The 17,794-nt window shown below is 36.5% G+C and overlaps 1 protein-coding gene across 1 annotated transcript in view; it reads left to right on the top strand.

The window, feature by feature from the left end:
* Positions 1-17,794, top strand: part of LOC150079266 (paired box protein Pax-7-like) — a 168,451-nt gene extending 150,657 nt beyond the window's left edge. The window contains exon 12 of the mRNA XM_090382436.1: positions 17,599-17,794. Coding sequence (XP_090238562.1) covers positions 17,599-17,702 — 104 coding nt within the window. The 3' untranslated portion in view covers positions 17,703-17,794. The remainder of the gene's footprint in view (positions 1-17,598) is intronic.

Genomic DNA, 17,794 nt, shown 5'->3' with positions numbered 1-17,794 from the left:
TGGTGAATCCCAAACATGTCTGTGGAATACCCTTGTCCAGGTGGTGCTTGAGGCCCTGTTGAATGATCTCTTAAGTCCAGTGGAAGGGCGCCAGCAAGGACTTCCACGGGCATGCGTGCTCACTGTGCTGCAGGCATGGGACATAGTGTGACCTCAGCACCAATGGCTGCAGTGTTGCCACAAAAGTTATTTTTTTCTCAAGGCCAAATTTCCCCAAACATCAAGCAAAAATGTGCTGAAAGTGATATGTATTAAAATGACATTTGGCTGTTGACCAGTGGTATTAACTACTTTAAAAATAAAAACTATGATAGTCATAGATATGTATTGAGTAATTATTTCGAAAATGAAGAAAGGTTTAAAAGCAGCTTTTTGGTAATTTTCCTCCTCTTCCAGTAACCCTCCTAAAACAAGACCTTTTAAGGAAAATGAACACACACACACACACAAATTCTAACAAAGATAAAAATTAAAATGGTACCTTATTAGTAGCAAGAAATAGTGCCTCATTGCTATAAAACTGAAACCTCATGGCTTTATCTTCATCACCCCTGCAAGAAGCCACTTCTTCATTACAATGGGGAGTGGTGAGTGTCACTGCTACATACGCTTCACTGCTTGGCAGGAAATGTCCTGAAGTCCGTTCATGACTGTTGCTATTGGGGTGGAAGCCATGACTTGTTCATAGCCACCTAGACTCCAGGCTGTGACTATACTAGCAACACTATCTGTGCCATTTCAATAGGTAATATGGTTATGTGGGTGATAAAAGGAGAATTCAATAGGATGTTTAAATTTTACTGAGTCTCGGCTGTAATTTGTCTTTATTTCAAAATGTATGTATTCCAACATACCATTGAAGTTTAGTATTGGTATTTGATAATAGTTGTAAGGTTTTATTTAATCTCATTAAATCTGGACCATGAAATTAAAGTTTCTGAACCTGTTTGAATATTTTTAACAATGTTAAACAATTGAACATTTAACAATGTTCTATTGAGTGTCTGACATTGTAAGGCCAGAAGAATGTGGGCACTGGAATTTCAGAATTGGACTGATGACGAATGATGCCATGTTCTTTTCACAGATGAGTGAATAGAACATGGCTGACCTTCACAGATTGCCCTACAGCCAAGTTCTCATAGACTCCTAGTGTGGCATGAAAGAGGAACCCAAGATAACCCTGTGTATGTACAGAAACACAATCAGTTTGGTAGAAATGGATTATTGGTATTGGGTAGAATTAGTCTCTGTGGTTGTATATCATCAGGAATGGGATTCTGACTGCATGCAGGTATAGAGGGAGATGATATTGTATGACTCATGGTCCTTTTTGCTGGTGCTGTAGGTGGAATTCATTTTTTTGGATGGCAGTGGTCAAATCCCCCCACCCACCAAGGGTACATCTATTCAACAATACGTTGAAAGATAAGGGACCATATAGCCTGCTTGCTCCCATAACCTGAGGCACCTCCGTAGCCAGGTGGGAAGGAACAACAGCGCGTAGCACACGCTTCTTGATTAGACTGGGGTTCGAGCCCGTCACCACCAAATACGGAGGATGCGGAAAGGTCAGGGAATGACCACCGCATATTCCCGGAGCAATATGGCCTTAGTTGCTAATGCTCCTAAACAACAACATCCCATAACCTGAATCCTATCACTTCTACGATGCCCTAGGAAGTTGTATTGCAGACTGTCCAGTGACCTTTAATTAGCTTGAACAGCTTACACAAGAGTTGCAACTGCTTCCAGAACTCATTGATTCTTTGATGGATGCACAATTTTAAGTGCATATTGGTGTGTTCCAAATGTTGAAATAAAAAAATAATGCTATAAGCATTCATCATTTAATTTAGACTTGCCTTTTCACCTTCTAAGTATTAGACTAAGTACTAGCTTCCATCAACTATTGCTACTATCATTTTGTGCCTTGGCCTACTCTAGGCAGTTATGGCACAGTTGCTGAACTTAAATGCATTTGATTTATATTGACTCATCCTTCAAAATTTCTTTGAAAGGTAATCAAGTATAGTAGGATGGTAATATTTTTTGCCAGAGAATATTCCCCTTCCCCACTGACATTCATAAATTGTTTCCCATACTGTGCACAATTCAGTTTCTGCAAGAAAAAACATTTCATGGATTTTACAGGAATTTGCAGAAATACCTGTTGCATGATGCAATGTTTATTTCACTTTGACCCACTTGTGGGTGAAAGTATTACCTTTATATTCTTCAGCAACTAGTTTTCATATGTTGGAATGTTAATTAGCTGGTGAGTCACAGTCCAAGTAATCAGTGAACCTTCTTCAGATTAATGTTGTAAGTCAAAACACTTTTATCCTATTTGGCTGCTTTGAAGCATTGCTCTCACATTAATCTCATTCCCATGCTAATTCAGGTAACATGGTTAGCACAGCATTTATTTGTATTAAGTGATATGGCTATCAAGGTCACAGTGGGGCAGATTTGGAAATGCTTGTCGTAATATAAGCCATATTATATAACAGTAATTTATTTCCATATAATAGAATACTCTTCACCCTGTATATTAATAAAAAGTGCACCAAAAGGGTGGGGGGAAGAAAATTTGTATGTGTGAGAGGGACTGTATATGTTTTACTTGGTATCAAAAGGTGGCAAAGTTACCAGCAAATAAGTGCTTCTGTCTAAAACAGGCTGGAAGGGCCATGTACTGCCCCTACACATGGGAATACATAGAGTATGCAGTGTGTTTCAATCAAAAGGGTACTTTGAGGGTTTGTCTTGCTTATTTTTAGGTTATTTGTCAACTGGACCTTTTTTGTCATATTTGGGTCAAAATTTTTGAATTGGGTGTTAAAATTGGGTTAAGTATTACCATTTAGATTTTATGGCAGGAAAGGAAAAACAAATAACAATTACAATGGTTGCAGTGTGAGAAGGTGTAATGCATAACAGCATTCCTACAGCCAGATCTGTTCTAGGACAGGGAACAACTTTCCCATTGGAGAAATGGAATATAGTTGATTAGGCAAAATTTAAATTTAGACCCCAGTGACCTTTTATTAAAACACTCTGTATATCTGTAATTATATAGCAGCTATTAGATTACTAATATGTGTAGTAGTAGATCATATATGTAAATTGTGTGGTGTGATTATAAAGTTCTGTGACTATTACAAAAGAAGCGGTGTAGTAGTAATAGCCATATAGTGTGAGGAAGCCACAGGCTTTTGCTGCAAAGTGTAGGTAGGCAGAAAACTGATGAGTAAGTGTAGAAAGGGATCACCACATTACTGTTCAAGTAATGTGGTGATCACCACTTCCTGTTCCACTAGAACAGTAATGCACAGCAAGTGTTAAAATCCAGATGAGTATCAGGCCTCTTTCACAATCATAATAGATATGAAAGCAGTGTGTGTGAAACAAATTTTATATGAAGAATGGGAAAATTGGGGCAGAAATTCTCAAGAACTGCATTTGATAATACTTGTTTAAGAAAGCTGCTATTTCTCTGCCAATATTTCCAAAATGGCCAAGAATCTGTCAAAGATGACCCACATACATACTGATTTTTGCTTTTGAAAAGTGATATGATTGCTAAAGTGCACAAAAAAATTTGTTCCAATTTTGATTCTCTATCCAAGAAATTTGAACTAGACCTTCCTTTGGATCATTTAGACAGTTTTGACTAAAAACGTTTGCATGTGTTTAGTGTCAGTAAAATTTGTTCTAAAATTGTTGAATAAAGATTCATCACCATCATGGAGCACTGTGAAAAGGAGTAAAAATGGAGCCAAATTTCACAAATTTCGTTGTTACTAGTGATGAAAAATTGGTATTTTAGTTTGTTTTTTTAAATATTCACACTATCATTTATCATGAATTTGTTCAGAATGGTCAGACGGTAAACTAAACCTGTTATAAAGAGGTTTCAATTCAATTGGGAGGAAGAGTTAAAAGAAAACACCACCGGTTGTTTGAAATGGCAGAGAGTTTCTTTACCACACACTCTTCGTTTCAGGAATTTTTTGCCCAAAAATCATTCATGCATTCCACCCTCCATATTTACCTGACCTTGCCCTATAGCTGGAGCTCCTGCAAATGGATGTTTTCTTAGAAATTTTATCGTAATTTTGATTAATTAACGTATTAATTTGTTTTACAAGTATATTAAGTAGATTTAGTAGCATTCGTTAGCTTATTTATTAAATTTAGCTAGTGATTTTTGTGTTTTTCAACTTGCTACTCATATTGTTATCATTACGGTGTTTTGGTGAGAATGTCACAGCACGTAACCAGTAGCCAGAAGAATAATAGGGTTTTAATTGTAATAAATAAGTATTTTGAAGGTTTAATCACTTTTTGGGCATATATCCTCTATATTTAGCTAAGGATATAACTAATTTAACATTTTGATCGTTACGGTATAGCGTAACTTTATAGCATATAGCTAAGCTATAACGTAAAACTATATAGCGAAATACACATCACTGCATTAGCTTAGTATAGTATTGTATAGTCAGTCAAGTATAGTATAGCACAGTCAATTAATCAATTAAATTTATTAAACTTATTAATTTAAATTAATTAATTACATTGTATTTAAATGGAAATCACGCCCCAGACTAGAGCAGCAAAGCAACATGCACAGAGTAGTGGGAGTGCTGTCGCTTGGAGGAGAACCGAAGGGTGCGATTCTCCAATGCATTACAGACTAAAAAAATGTGCAACTTGTGAAATGTTTGCAGATTTCTGGAACAGAACATGATCAAGCCAAGGAGGATGTCCTTGTGATGCTATGTGCAGAGTGTCAAGAAATTATTCGCCAACTCAGCATTCTGATGGGAGTCTATGAGAGTTTTAAGAGTAGAGTAGATACCCTCAAAGTAATTAAAACTGGGGCCCATCAAGCTCTCAGCTGCCCAACTCAATGCCAGAGCTCACTCTTGTGCATCAGGCAACACAGTGACAACCTTCAGGGTAGAATGTGTTATTGTTGTTAAGTTTGTTCCAACAATTAACCACCCAGTGGCTAAAGGCAAATTTCCACACATCTATTCTACAACTGTCTTTCCTCAATTTGAATTTATGCCCCCCTTAGTTCGTAATCTGAGCAAGCGGAAAAATCCCATCAGAATACAGCTCAACACATTCAAGGCCTTATACATCTTGATCAGATCACCTTGCAGGTGCCTAGTTTCCAGCTGCTGCAATTTGCAGAACTTAAGCCTCTCTTGGTAAGTGGATCCTTTGTTCCCCCCCCACCAATCTTGTTGCCCTTCTTTGTACTCATTATAGCAACTCTACATCCTTTGATGAAGAACTAATCAATCTAGTGTGTTCTGAGACTAATAAATAGTAGTAGTAGTAGTGGCATGTGATGCAAGAAAGCAAATGTATGAGCTTATGCAGCATCAGCCAAAAAAAAAATCAAACCATTCCCTCCAAATGCCTGTCCAGTTCCTCCTTAAATTTATTCACACTATCAACTTCCACAACGACAGATGGAAGTTTGTTCCAGCAATTAACCACCCGCTGGCTAAAGGCAAATTTCCGCACATCTATTCTACATCTGTCTTTTCTTAATTTGAATTTATGCCCCCTTAGGTTCGTAATCTGAACAAGTGGAACGATCCCATCAGAATTCAGCGTGCTCAACCCATTCAAGGCCTTATACAGCTCAATCAGATCACCACGCAGGTGCCTAGTCTCCAGTCACTGCAATTTGCAGAACTTAAGTCTCTCTTGATAAGAGGATCCCTTCATTCCCCTCACCAATCTTGTTGCCCTTCTCTGTACACGCTCAAGTAAATCTACATCCTTCCTAAAATGAGGTCTCCAGACCTGTACGCAGTACTCAAGGCGTGTCCTGACCATTGCCTTATACAGAGGGATAATCACCTCCTTTTCCCTGCTAGCAAAATTCCTATATATCATTGACAAAACCCCATGACCTGCCCTGGCAGCCTGTCTGCATTGCTCAGAAAACTTCATATTTGCCTGCACAATTACTCCCAGGTCTTTTTCATTTTTTACCACCTTAAGTGTAGTACCACACAGTTGGTACGTTTCTCTGGGGTTACTTCTACCCATATGCAGTACTTTGCATTTGTCAAGGTTAAACTTCAGTTGCCACTTCTCAGCCCATCTGCCCAAATTATCTAGATCCTGTTGCAGTAGCACACTGCCATTACTGTCATTAACAACCCTGCCAACCTTTGTATCATCTGCAAACTTCGACACTAAGCCTGATATACCTTCATCAATATCATTGATAAATATACAAAACAACAGTGGACCCAACACCGAACCCTGTGGGACTCCACTAATAACATTAGTCCAAGAAGAGCAGCACCCATTGAACCCATTGATTACCACCCTCTGTCTTCTCCCACTTAACCATCCTTTTAAGGGTAAGTAGCAACTTACCCTTAATACCATTCTGCTCCAATTTGTACAATAGTCTTCCATGCGCAACAGTGTCAAAAGCTTTCCTGAAATCCAAATATATGATATCAAAATTATTTTTTGCATCCAGTTCCTTTGTAACCACATCATAATATCCTATCAAATTTGTGAGACAAGACTTTCCCTTAACAAACCCATGCTGTGTCTGAATTATTTCTGCAGTCTTGTCTAGATGATCCTGCAATGCATCTTTAACCAGCGACTCCATTATTTTACCCGGAACAGAAGTTAAACTAACTGGTCTGTAATTACCCATGTCACCCTTCGATCCCCCTTTGTGAATTGGGGATACATTGGCACATCTCCAGTCCGTGGGGACCTCCCCTGAATCCAAGGATGCTCTCATAATTATGGCTAAGGGTTTACGTACTTCCTTTGCTGCCTCCTTTAATATAACTGGATAGATCCCATCCACCCCAGGTGCTTTTCTTATGTTTAACTTCAACAGTTTCTCTTCCACTTTGCTCTCAGTTATTACAAAATCATTAAGTACCCTGCTACAATTTGATAATCTTCTGCCATTTTCAAACCTTAATAATTCCTCACATGTGAATGTAGATGCAAAATACTCGTTCAGTTTGTTTGCTATCTGAGCAGGATCATCAACAGTCGAACCATCGATGTCAAGTGGACCAATCAGATTCATCCCCTTCCTTTTAGAGTTTATATAAGTAAAGAAATCCTTGCTGTTTTTGTTAGCATCTTTTGCCAAGGATTTCTCGTAATCTGCCTTCGCCTGCCTAACCTCCTTTGTAACTTGGTTACAGATCAACTTGTAGCTATCATAGGCTTCTGTGTCACGTGTTAATTTGTATGCATCCCATGCATTTTTGTTCTCTGTTACGAGTCTCATTAGTTCATTTGACAACCATTTAGGCCTAAACCTTGAACAATATTTCTTAATAGGTATGAAACTTTTAGTAGCATCCACGATTAATTCCTTGAATGCTTCCCACTTAGAATTTATTGTTAGTAACATCATCAGTTGATCCCACTGTACAGAATTTAAAAACTGTCGGAGACCACTGTACTCGCCTTTACGGAAGCAAAAACCTTTTCCTTTATCCCTGATGGAAATTAAATCTTTAAGTAAATCCCACGTGAGTACACTGTGATCACTGCCACCTAGTGGTTCTTTTATCTGCAAATTCCTAATACATGAATAATCACTGCTGATAACCAGATCAAGAGTATTACTTTCTCTGGTTGCCTCTCGAACATGCTGCTGCAGAAAACAATCATCCAATAACTCCACAAAAGTCTGACTAGTGTGTGTAAAATGCTGCAAGGTATTGTGAGAAAGCCTGAAGAATATATACACTGGTCAAAAATGCTATTACTTGAGACACCAGTGTTTGGAACTATGATGGCTCTTAGGCATTATAAAAAGATAAAATAATACCTTCATTTCTCAGATAATGAGTAATATGATGCAAATATGCACCCAAATCCAAAACTAAACAAGATTTATGTCAGTTGCTTCTTAGAAAATAAATTTAGAAGTCTCTGTTTTCCTAAAAGAGACATAACAATAGATTAAAGCTTGATGCTGTACAAAGGAAGACTCGGTTGGGTGCAGTACATGCCATTGAAGCATTCAAGGCATATAAAGTATTATATACTGTGTGAATCTGAAAATGACTATGCTTGGACTTTCATAATATATGTAGGAAACGGCACAGAAATGGATTCAAACTTTATTGGCCTTCCAATGTATATGCAAGTGGTTTTGACTCTCATAAAGCCTCTGTTTGGAAAAGGATATTGCCTCACAGTTGACAATTATTATACCAGTCCCCAATTAGCTGATATTCTAATCACAAAGAAAACTGATGTTTATGGTACAGTGAGACTAAACAGAAAGGAAATGCCCAAAATGCTGAAGAAGGAAAAGCTGAAAAGGCAAGAGGTTGTTGCTTTTCAAAGAGAGAAATTCATGGCCTTACGTTGTAAAGATAAAAAAGATGTAGTGTTGTTATCTACGGTCCATAATCCTTTTCAGGAAGAAATAGAAACTCAAACAGGAGTAGTGAAGAGGCCCAAAGTAGTTTGCGACTTTAATTTTTCCATGGGAGGTGTAGATAAAGTTGACTAGCATTTGGCGAACTATCCCATGCCCACGAAACGTTTTAAAAAATACTACAGGAAGGTTTTCTTTCACCTAATGGACCTAGCTGTGTGGAATTCATTTCTACTGTATAAAGCCATGATTTCAGATAGCCAAAAAGCTCTTTCACCCTTGAATTTCAGATTGGACCTGATTGATGAAATTATCAAGAAATATCACTCGCAAATTCCACCAGTTAGAAAGGGAAGACCGTCCTCAACATCCCACCCAACTTGCTATTCACCAGGTCATTACCCCATTGATATTCCACCAACTGAGAAGAAGTTTCCAACTAGAACTTGTCGGGTATGCTCCAAAAAGCGGAACAGAGATGGCAAGAAAATTCGAAAGGAGACACGCTACATGTGTGAAACATGTGAAATTGGCCTTTACATCACTCCTTGCTTCAAGACCTACCACACCAAGTAAAATTACTGTTTGTTTTTCATGAAATGCCATTTTTTTTTTTTTTTTTTTTTTTATGGAATTCAATTTGTCTTTCAGGGAATAAAGTAAGTTTGCATTTTTTTGTGTTTTCTGTTCCTCTCTTTTAGCACAAGTGCTAATTTATTAAAAAAATCTGTATAATCTGCACAACTTTTGGCATACACAAGATAACTCGGGATAGCCCAAATGAGTTAATTACTTGCATGTTACTCTCCTGTTAATTACTCACATGTTACGGTCCTGAACAAGGTAAATGTTGGAAGTGATCACAGAATGGTAAGATGCACACTTGATATAGATATAAAGAAAGGAAAAAACTGACTCGAGTAAATAATACAAAGGTCTTTTGATAACAGAAGAGGAGAAAAAGCAGTATGTACTGGAACTTAGGAACAAGTTTGAGCTTCTGAGACTACTCAGAACCAAGATATCGACGAGGAATATTACAACTTTCTGAAAGTGATAAAGCCCAAGAAACATATATGTAAAAAGAAATCCAAAGAAGAAAAAATTAGTCAAGAAACACTTGTTATGCTGAACCGAAGACGAAAAATGAAGAACAAGAAAAATACTGACAAGGAGAAAGTTGAGTATACTGAGTTATGAAAAGCTATTAGGAGACTCAGAGAGGATATAAGGAAATTTAACACAAGGAAAGTAGAACAAGCATTAAAGGAAAACAAAGGATTTAAATCAGCAGCCATGAGCAGTATTACAGAAAGACAAATGATACTGAAACTGAAGAAAAGCAATGGTGTACTTATATATAGCAGAGAAGGCATAATTCAAATAGCAGAAGACTACTATAGAGAATTATACAAGGAGCGAGTGAATGATGCCAGCAGTGGCGAAGATGGCTCACAAATTAGTAACACATACAACATACCTGATATCCTTTCTGATGAGGTAGAACATGCATTGAAGAAAATGAAGAATCAGAAAGCCCCGGGGGAAGATGAAGTTACTGTAGAGTTGTTAAACTTGGAAGGAAGAGACATGACACAAAAACTGGCAAGACTCTTCACAAAATGCATTAGAAAAGGTGTGATGCCTAAGGAGTGGAATAATGCAATCACAGTTTTGCTGTATAAGAAAGGAGATAGGTCAGAGATTGGAAATTATAGACCAATTAGCTTGTTATCCCACATCTATAAGTTGTTCACATGGGTCATTACTAACAGATTAGAAAGAATATTTGATGAGAATCAAACGAAAGAGCAAGCTGGCTTTAGGACAGGATTCTCAACTATGGATCACCTTCACGCTAATGGAGAAAGCAAACGAACATAAAACGCCATTATGCCTGGCATTTGTGGATTATGAAAAGGCATTTGACTCTATACAGCATAAGACAATGTTTCGGGCACTGGAAAGACAAGGCATAGATACCCCATATATTATGATTTTGAAGAAAATATATGAGAATGCTACCTCCATTATTAGACTAGACAAAGACAGTAGTAAATTTAAAATTGAGAAAGGAGTTCGACAAGGAGACACAATATCTCTGAAGTTGTTTATTGCTGTCCTTGAGGAAGCTTTCAGAAGATTAGACTGGTCGCAGAAAGGAGTCAATGTGAATGGAGAGTACCTAAACCATTTACGATTTGCAGATGACATTGTGGTCATAAGCCACGGTTCCAAAGAATTAGAGGAAAATCTTAATCAGTTATGCAGAGTTAGTAAGGAATTCAGACTAAAGATGAATATGGCTAAAACAAAAGTAATGATGAACAAGTATTCCACATAAAGGGATATAAGGATTGAAGGAGCAGTAATTGAAAAGGTGGAGTCATATACTTATCTGGGACAAGTCATTATCTGTAATAATGATAAATGGATGGAAGTCAAGAGAAGAATAAATTTTGGATGGATACCATGCCACTTATCTGGGACAAGTCATTAGCTGTAATAATGATAAATTGTTGGACGTCAAGAGAAGAATAAATTCTGGATGGATATAGCATTCAGGAAACATAGTCACATACTGAGGGGGAATATCCCAATTTGTCTGAAACATAAAATAACGAACCAATGTATACTCCCCACCATGACTTGGAAGTGAAACTTGGGCACTCACCAAAAGAATGGAAGAGAAGCTGAGAACTACACAGCGAAGAATGGAACAAATTATATTGGGAATCAGACTGTTAGATTGTTTGCTGCCTAATTCATGTGACATGAATTAGGCAGCAAACTCAAGTAAAGGACATTCTTATCAAAACTAAAGAACTAAAATGGTCATGGGCAGGATACATAGCTCGAAGACATGATAACAAAAAAGGACTAAGAAAATAACAGAATGGTACCCAAGAGGAGCTAGAAGACAACAATGGAGATGGACAGATGAAATTCATGGGTTTGTGGGTAGGAAATGGATGGCCATTGCTCAAAACAGAAGGAACTGGAAAGTTGCTGGAGGGAGAGGCCTTCATCCTGCAGTGGAGTGAAAATGGCAGATGATGATGTATTTTCTACTAAAAAAAAATTATAAAAATCACGAAAACCTATACAATGAGTATTCACATGATGCATACTTTTAACCTGTAAAATAAAAAAAGTCGATCCGTTATGGCACATTTTCAGGAAAAAAATGTTCCAGGAAGGGGTTAATCAACACGCGGCCTCAATTCGTGCTTCTTGTTCGGCAGTGTCAGAATTAGCCTTTCGTGCCATTAATGAAAAACATACTTTTTTATTTAACAAAGCCAAAATAATTAGTGTCAAATGTAATTATATGAGACTATTAATTGCAGAAACCGTCAAAATTAACTTACATGAGAATTCTGTTAATGTTTGCCGGCCATATCTAATCTCCGACTCATGGTCCTTTATGCACATGAGTGAAGACAAATAATCCCTATTTTAGTCCATGCTAACCCCTATTCAGTAATTTTCATTCCTGTCATCACAACACATGGTCAAAGCATTGTCAGCTTCAGGAAGGAAAATCATTTTGCAATTTTTAATTGTGTTAAATTGATTGTTAATTATTTCTTACTGTAATGTAAGATTTTTGATTTTTTTAATTGTTTTCATTTCAGTTTCTGGAGAGTATCATACGGAAGAACATATTGAGCATTATAGTTCTGGTTCAAATTCATTTTTAATCTCTTATTGACTATTTCATTCACTTCCTTTCTCTCCAGGTATAACCTATCGATACACACAATTATGGGGGATTTTTTTGAATACCTTGGTGCAAAATTACATTAGATTAACACTAAGATACTTGGCCCAAAGTTACCATATTTCTTTTCTAAAGTATTGCCTTCAAAACAACATCGTTTTGAAGTTTGCCAGGGTCTATTTAAATCATAAAATTTCGGGCATTAAGCAACTAGCACTTGCCACATCGCGTAATATAGTTAAACTTGCCTTAAGATCTCAGTATTCTAATAAACAAAAATACCTTTCCCAAGTTAGGAAACTTCGCAACAAATTTAAAAATTATCTGCATCCTAACGATTGGTCTGTATTGAAGACCTCCATAGATTTGCGACGTGAAGCACAGGCTTCAGAAATAAAAAAACAGACACGTTAACAAACTGAATACATTATCAGGAGGGTCAAGACACATTCATACGAGTTCTAACACATCGTCGCTAGCTTGCGACCAAATGCATACAAGTTGTGTGACGACCCCCAACATTCGCCAACCAGGCTAGCCGGGTGGGTAAAGTGCCTGCCTGGCAACCTAAAGGTCGCTGGTTCGAATCCCTCCTCGGGCTTGGATCAAAGTATTGCAAAAACCTTGGGAGGTGCATTATGGCCACAGAAGCTGATGCGCCAACAACTACAAAAAAAAAAAAAAAAAAAACAGACCCCCAACATTCAATGAACCGACATATCAACAGGTTACAAATCTTTACTCATATACGCTATCACAGGACCATATTTAACTTTTATCCAAAGGATTAAATTACAATTTACCACCTCAAAAACTATCTAAAAAAACAGTGCATAATTGATATTGAATTTGGATTTCATAATGTTCCACAAAAAGATTTATTTATTCAACAAGTTAACCAGGTGGTGAATAACATAAAAGAAATGCGACTCCTAAATTGAATACAGATGACAGTTCAACTTTACGTGAACTTTGGGAAAATAAAGACATTATTATTCAGAGAGCTGATAAAGGAGATACAGTGGTAATACTCAATAAACCTGATTATATTAATAAGTTAGAGTTAGTTGTATCAGATACTTCCACTTATCCTGAAGTAGACCTGGCACTGTTTACCAATTTGGTCAATCAATACAATAAAATGTTAGCTACGTATCAAAAAAATGACTACGGCTCAGGTAAAGGAATTGAAAGCCAGAACATACAATATTCCTGCATTTTCGGTCAGGTAAAATTACATAAGACCGGATTTCCTATTCGGCCTATTGTTTCCTACAGAAACTCTGCATTTTCATCCTTGGCCACACATGTATGTAGCATAATAAAACCCTTTAGACAAGTGATACAGCCGACCAGGCTAGCCGAGTGGGTAAAGTACCTGCCCGGCAACCCAAAGGTCGCGGGTTCGATTCCCGCCTCGGGCTTGGATCAAAGTACTGCAAAAACCTTGGGAGGTGCAATATGGCCACAGAAGCCGATGCGCCAACAACTACCAAATCAAAAAAAAAAAAAAAAAACAAGTGATACAATTTGGGATTAAGAACTACGATACACTATTTAATAACCTTAAGGACTGTAGACTTGGTGGTAATAATTTATTCTCACTAGATGTTACCTCGTTATATACGAATGTTGAATACACATTAGATATTCTTTGGGATATGTTAAATAATAACTCGATACCGATTAATTATACGAAGCTTCCTATTAAGGAAATTTTTCACTTAATTAAACTCTTTGTTGAGGCCAAATATATCACCTTTCGAGACAAAGTATACAAACAAATTTTTGGTTTGCCAATAGGATTAAGCCTGAGTGGCTTAATATCGGAGATCTATCTCTGAACGATTGAAAGTATACATTTGACGCCTTTTCCACTAATGCTGGTTTCCCCCAAGGTTCAGTTCTTTCTCCCACTCTTTTTCCTCTTGTATATTAATGACCTTCCATTGACCCAAAATCCTATCCATAGTTTTGCTGATGATAGCATATTGCATTGTACCCTTCCAGTTTGTGAAACCTTATAAAAACAAACAGCTTCAACTTCTCAAATACCCACTACCAATTCTTATCTCCAAGTAATTCTCCAGTGGGGAAAAGATAACAGTTCATTTCAATCCTTGTAAAACTCAGTCTTGCAAAAAAAAAAGGATTCTTCTTCTCCTATGCTTATCTTCAGTTACACTCTAATTTCTGGGAAAGATCATATATCTCTATTGGGGATTACCCTGACCTCTAATCCCTCTTGGCATAAGCACATCACAAATATTGCTTCCTTTGCATCTAAAAAACTGGGTTTTCTCTTTTGCTCTTGGCATTACTTTTCTTCCAGCCATTCACTCTGTACAAATCTGCCATAACATGGAATACTGTTCCCAGATCTGGTGATGCCCCATAAACCTCTCTCAGGCTTCTAGATTCCATTCAAAGGAGGGCAGTTAAGTTAATTAATGACTCATCTTTAACAGTCTCTCTCTCTCTCTCTCTCTCCACTCATGTTTCTGCTGCATGTCTTTTCTACAGATACTTCCATGGGCACTGTTCTTCTGAATTTGCTTCTATAATTACTGTCCAACTTGAAACTCATAGAACCTCTTTTTTTTCCCTCTTTTATTCATTCAACTTTCAATTTTTGGAACAACTTTCCTTCATATGTATTTCCTGAAAATTACAATCTACAGAAGTTCAAGTCTAATGTCAACATATATCTTCTCTCATCTTCTCAATCTTGAACCCATACACGGTACTAAGTACTATAGGTTCTAATACCTGTCATGTTTGGGGTTTTTCATGAAAAAAAAAATATATATATATAAACAGTGTATATATATATATATATGTAGCTGGTTAGTACCTTGTATATTTCATTAGGCTCAATTGGTGGCAAACTACATTTGTTAGGTTTAAACATGGATATGTCATTTAAAATACAATATAGCTGGAAAAAGAGAATTTTGAAAGTATTAGCAAGTAGTATATACAGTATAAAAAAAAGTATTCTGTTTATACTCTGGCATGACCACATAGATAAAAAGAGTTTACACTAGCCATTTAACAAGAATTTACTGTATGCCTTGGTCACATGGATTTTGTAGTGCTCCTGTGACTTAACAGAATTTCCTTTTCTAAATCTCTTATTTGTCTTTGTCACATATATATATATATATATCACTTTCTATTTTATAAAATCTGAGAAAGTCTTCTCGTTTTTTTTTTTCAATCAACTTTTTAGTCTGCTTTATTTCATTTATGCAGTACAGTCTAAGTATTTTGTCTGAAGAATGTTAAATAAAACATCGGTGAATAAAAATATTTCACTGAAATCAGGGCCATTAAATTTGTGCTTGAATCCAGTAGTAGAGTTAATGGTTACTTTGTGCGCCTCCGTAGCCGAGTGGGCGGGAGTGCAGTGGCACACGCTCTTTGAGTAGACCGGGGTTCAAGCCCCTGACTGCTGAATATGGTCGATCTGCCAACCCGCACTGGACCAGCGTGGCAGATTATGGTCCATTTTCCCTCAGCATGAATTGTTGAGGAGGCTTCCATTCTGCAGTGGGTTGATAATGGCTGCAATTTTTTTTTTTTTTTTTTTTTTTGTCCGACTTTTCAGGATTTTCATTTTGTCTTCAGACTAATTAATGAAGTGCAATTTTCCTTTGCAGTATTAACTAGATGGGGGGGGAGTAATTCCATCTAGTTAGTGCAGCTATTGGAAATCTTTTCTTAATATTGTCCAGAACATTACTTCTTTTAAGTGATTTTGAAAAATAACTATCCAACCCATTTATAGTTGAAAAAATATCTTACACTCTTTTATAGTTCCATATGCTTGTGAAAGAACTAAATTTAATATATATATGCACATAACAATGAACAAAGATATTTTTCCCTTACTCTTAACCGCAATCCATTTAGTTTGCTTGCCATTGTAGCAGCACTGTCATAAGTTTGAACAATTAACTTATTCTTGCAGTTCACATTTTCAATGCACTGAAAAGCATGGTCAGCTAAATGCTCTGCACTTATTGTAAAAGTAATAAATTGTTCTGCAACAGCATTATCCTTTGTAATGTACTGAAAAATGGTCAACAGTTGTGAATAATTGGATGCTTCACAAGTCTCACTTGAAAGAATTGCAACAGCCTTGCTAATTCCAGTTTGTATTTCATTCAACATAACATTTTTAATTGCATCTATCAAGTCATTTTGAATTCTGTTTGATAGTCCTAAAAAAACTGGAGCTGTATTTAAATGATTTGCCAGTCTTTCATCATATTGACTAATTCAATTTACAAGTTCCACATAATTTCCTTGAATTTTGGAAGCATTAGATTCATAATGACCACAAAATGACAATTCCTGGCAATCTAGGAATATTTGCAGAATATCTCTATTTTTGATAACCTTTTCATTATACTGCTGTATATGAAGTCTTTTTTTTTTTTGTTCATCTAATTTCAGGTCTGTACATACATTACTGAATGATTTCAGATCAATCCGCAATTTTATGCATCCTTGAGATTGTTCATATTTTTGCAGGCCAGTGTGCAAGTTGTTTAAATCACCATATCCTTTTTTTGTTCCAAACATTTTTTTTCAGACGAAAATAGCAAGCATGGCCAGTAGAAGAGCTTACCTAATTGTGCACTTCCAGTCAACCATGTTTTTTCTTGTACATGCTGCTCTGAAAATGGTGAACAAAGTTCTTACCTTCAGTATGCAAATTAGATAAATTTGGCATTGGCCTACCATTTATCACTACTGCTTTTTTCTCTTCAAATTATCTTTTTGAAAAACTACTACTCAAAAGCTCTGTGAGAACATACTTCACCAGCCATTATGGATTAGCTAATCAAATTCAAATTTATTAAAGCATCCCTGTCTGTTTGACCAAAGCACATCTTAAAAGCCATTGTAAAACCGATAAAGCTATATGATAATCAGGGCACATGGGCAGTATTTTCCTGCATATATGTGACATAATCATGCAGTTGACAGTACTTCTTTACTGAATATGCAAGTCATGCTAAAACTTCAGTTTTGAGAGGGAAATTTTAGCTTTCTGATACCTCAGAAAGGGAATTTTTGTATATTTCTTACCATTATTATTTGAAAAGAAGTTTAAGATACTGAATATTGTTTTAAACAAAAACTTGGAATTTAATAGTAAGTAAAAAAATTGTTTGCTATTAAAAATACATGTATATAAATTTAAAACAGTGCAATGGCTTGGCATTACTACTGGTCATACCACTGCTTATTTTTTAAAATATTTTTAAATTAAAGATTTGCAAAGTAGCCAAAAATTGTGCAGTATATGTGAAGCTAGTTACAGAAATCACACTTAACAGAATGTAAGCATAATGCATTTTGTGAACTGAATATATATCTTATAGTTTTGTAGAGCTCATTATTTCAACGTCAGTATTTTTAACATCAGTATATTTTTTCCCCCCAGCCAACTCTAGCCAGATGTGCAAAGAATTTGATATGTCTTCCAATGTTTTAGCAAACCTTCGACAGAAGTCCCGTGAACATGCTGCAGCCCTTGGCCTTTTCTGATAAATTAAGCTACTCCTGTTGTCCTTAAATTATGTGTGCATACATTCTTGTACACTTATGTATATAGCTTTATATGCAAGACACCTGCATGC

The sequence above is a fragment of the Mastigoproctus giganteus genome, chromosome 10 (genome assembly GCF_048544385.1).
Source record: "Mastigoproctus giganteus isolate SK-2022 chromosome 10, ASM4854438v1, whole genome shotgun sequence".
Taxonomy (NCBI): domain Eukaryota; kingdom Metazoa; phylum Arthropoda; class Arachnida; order Uropygi; family Thelyphonidae; genus Mastigoproctus; species Mastigoproctus giganteus.
Note: the sequence above shows the minus strand (reverse complement) of the source record. Positions and strands in the feature narration are given on the sequence as shown.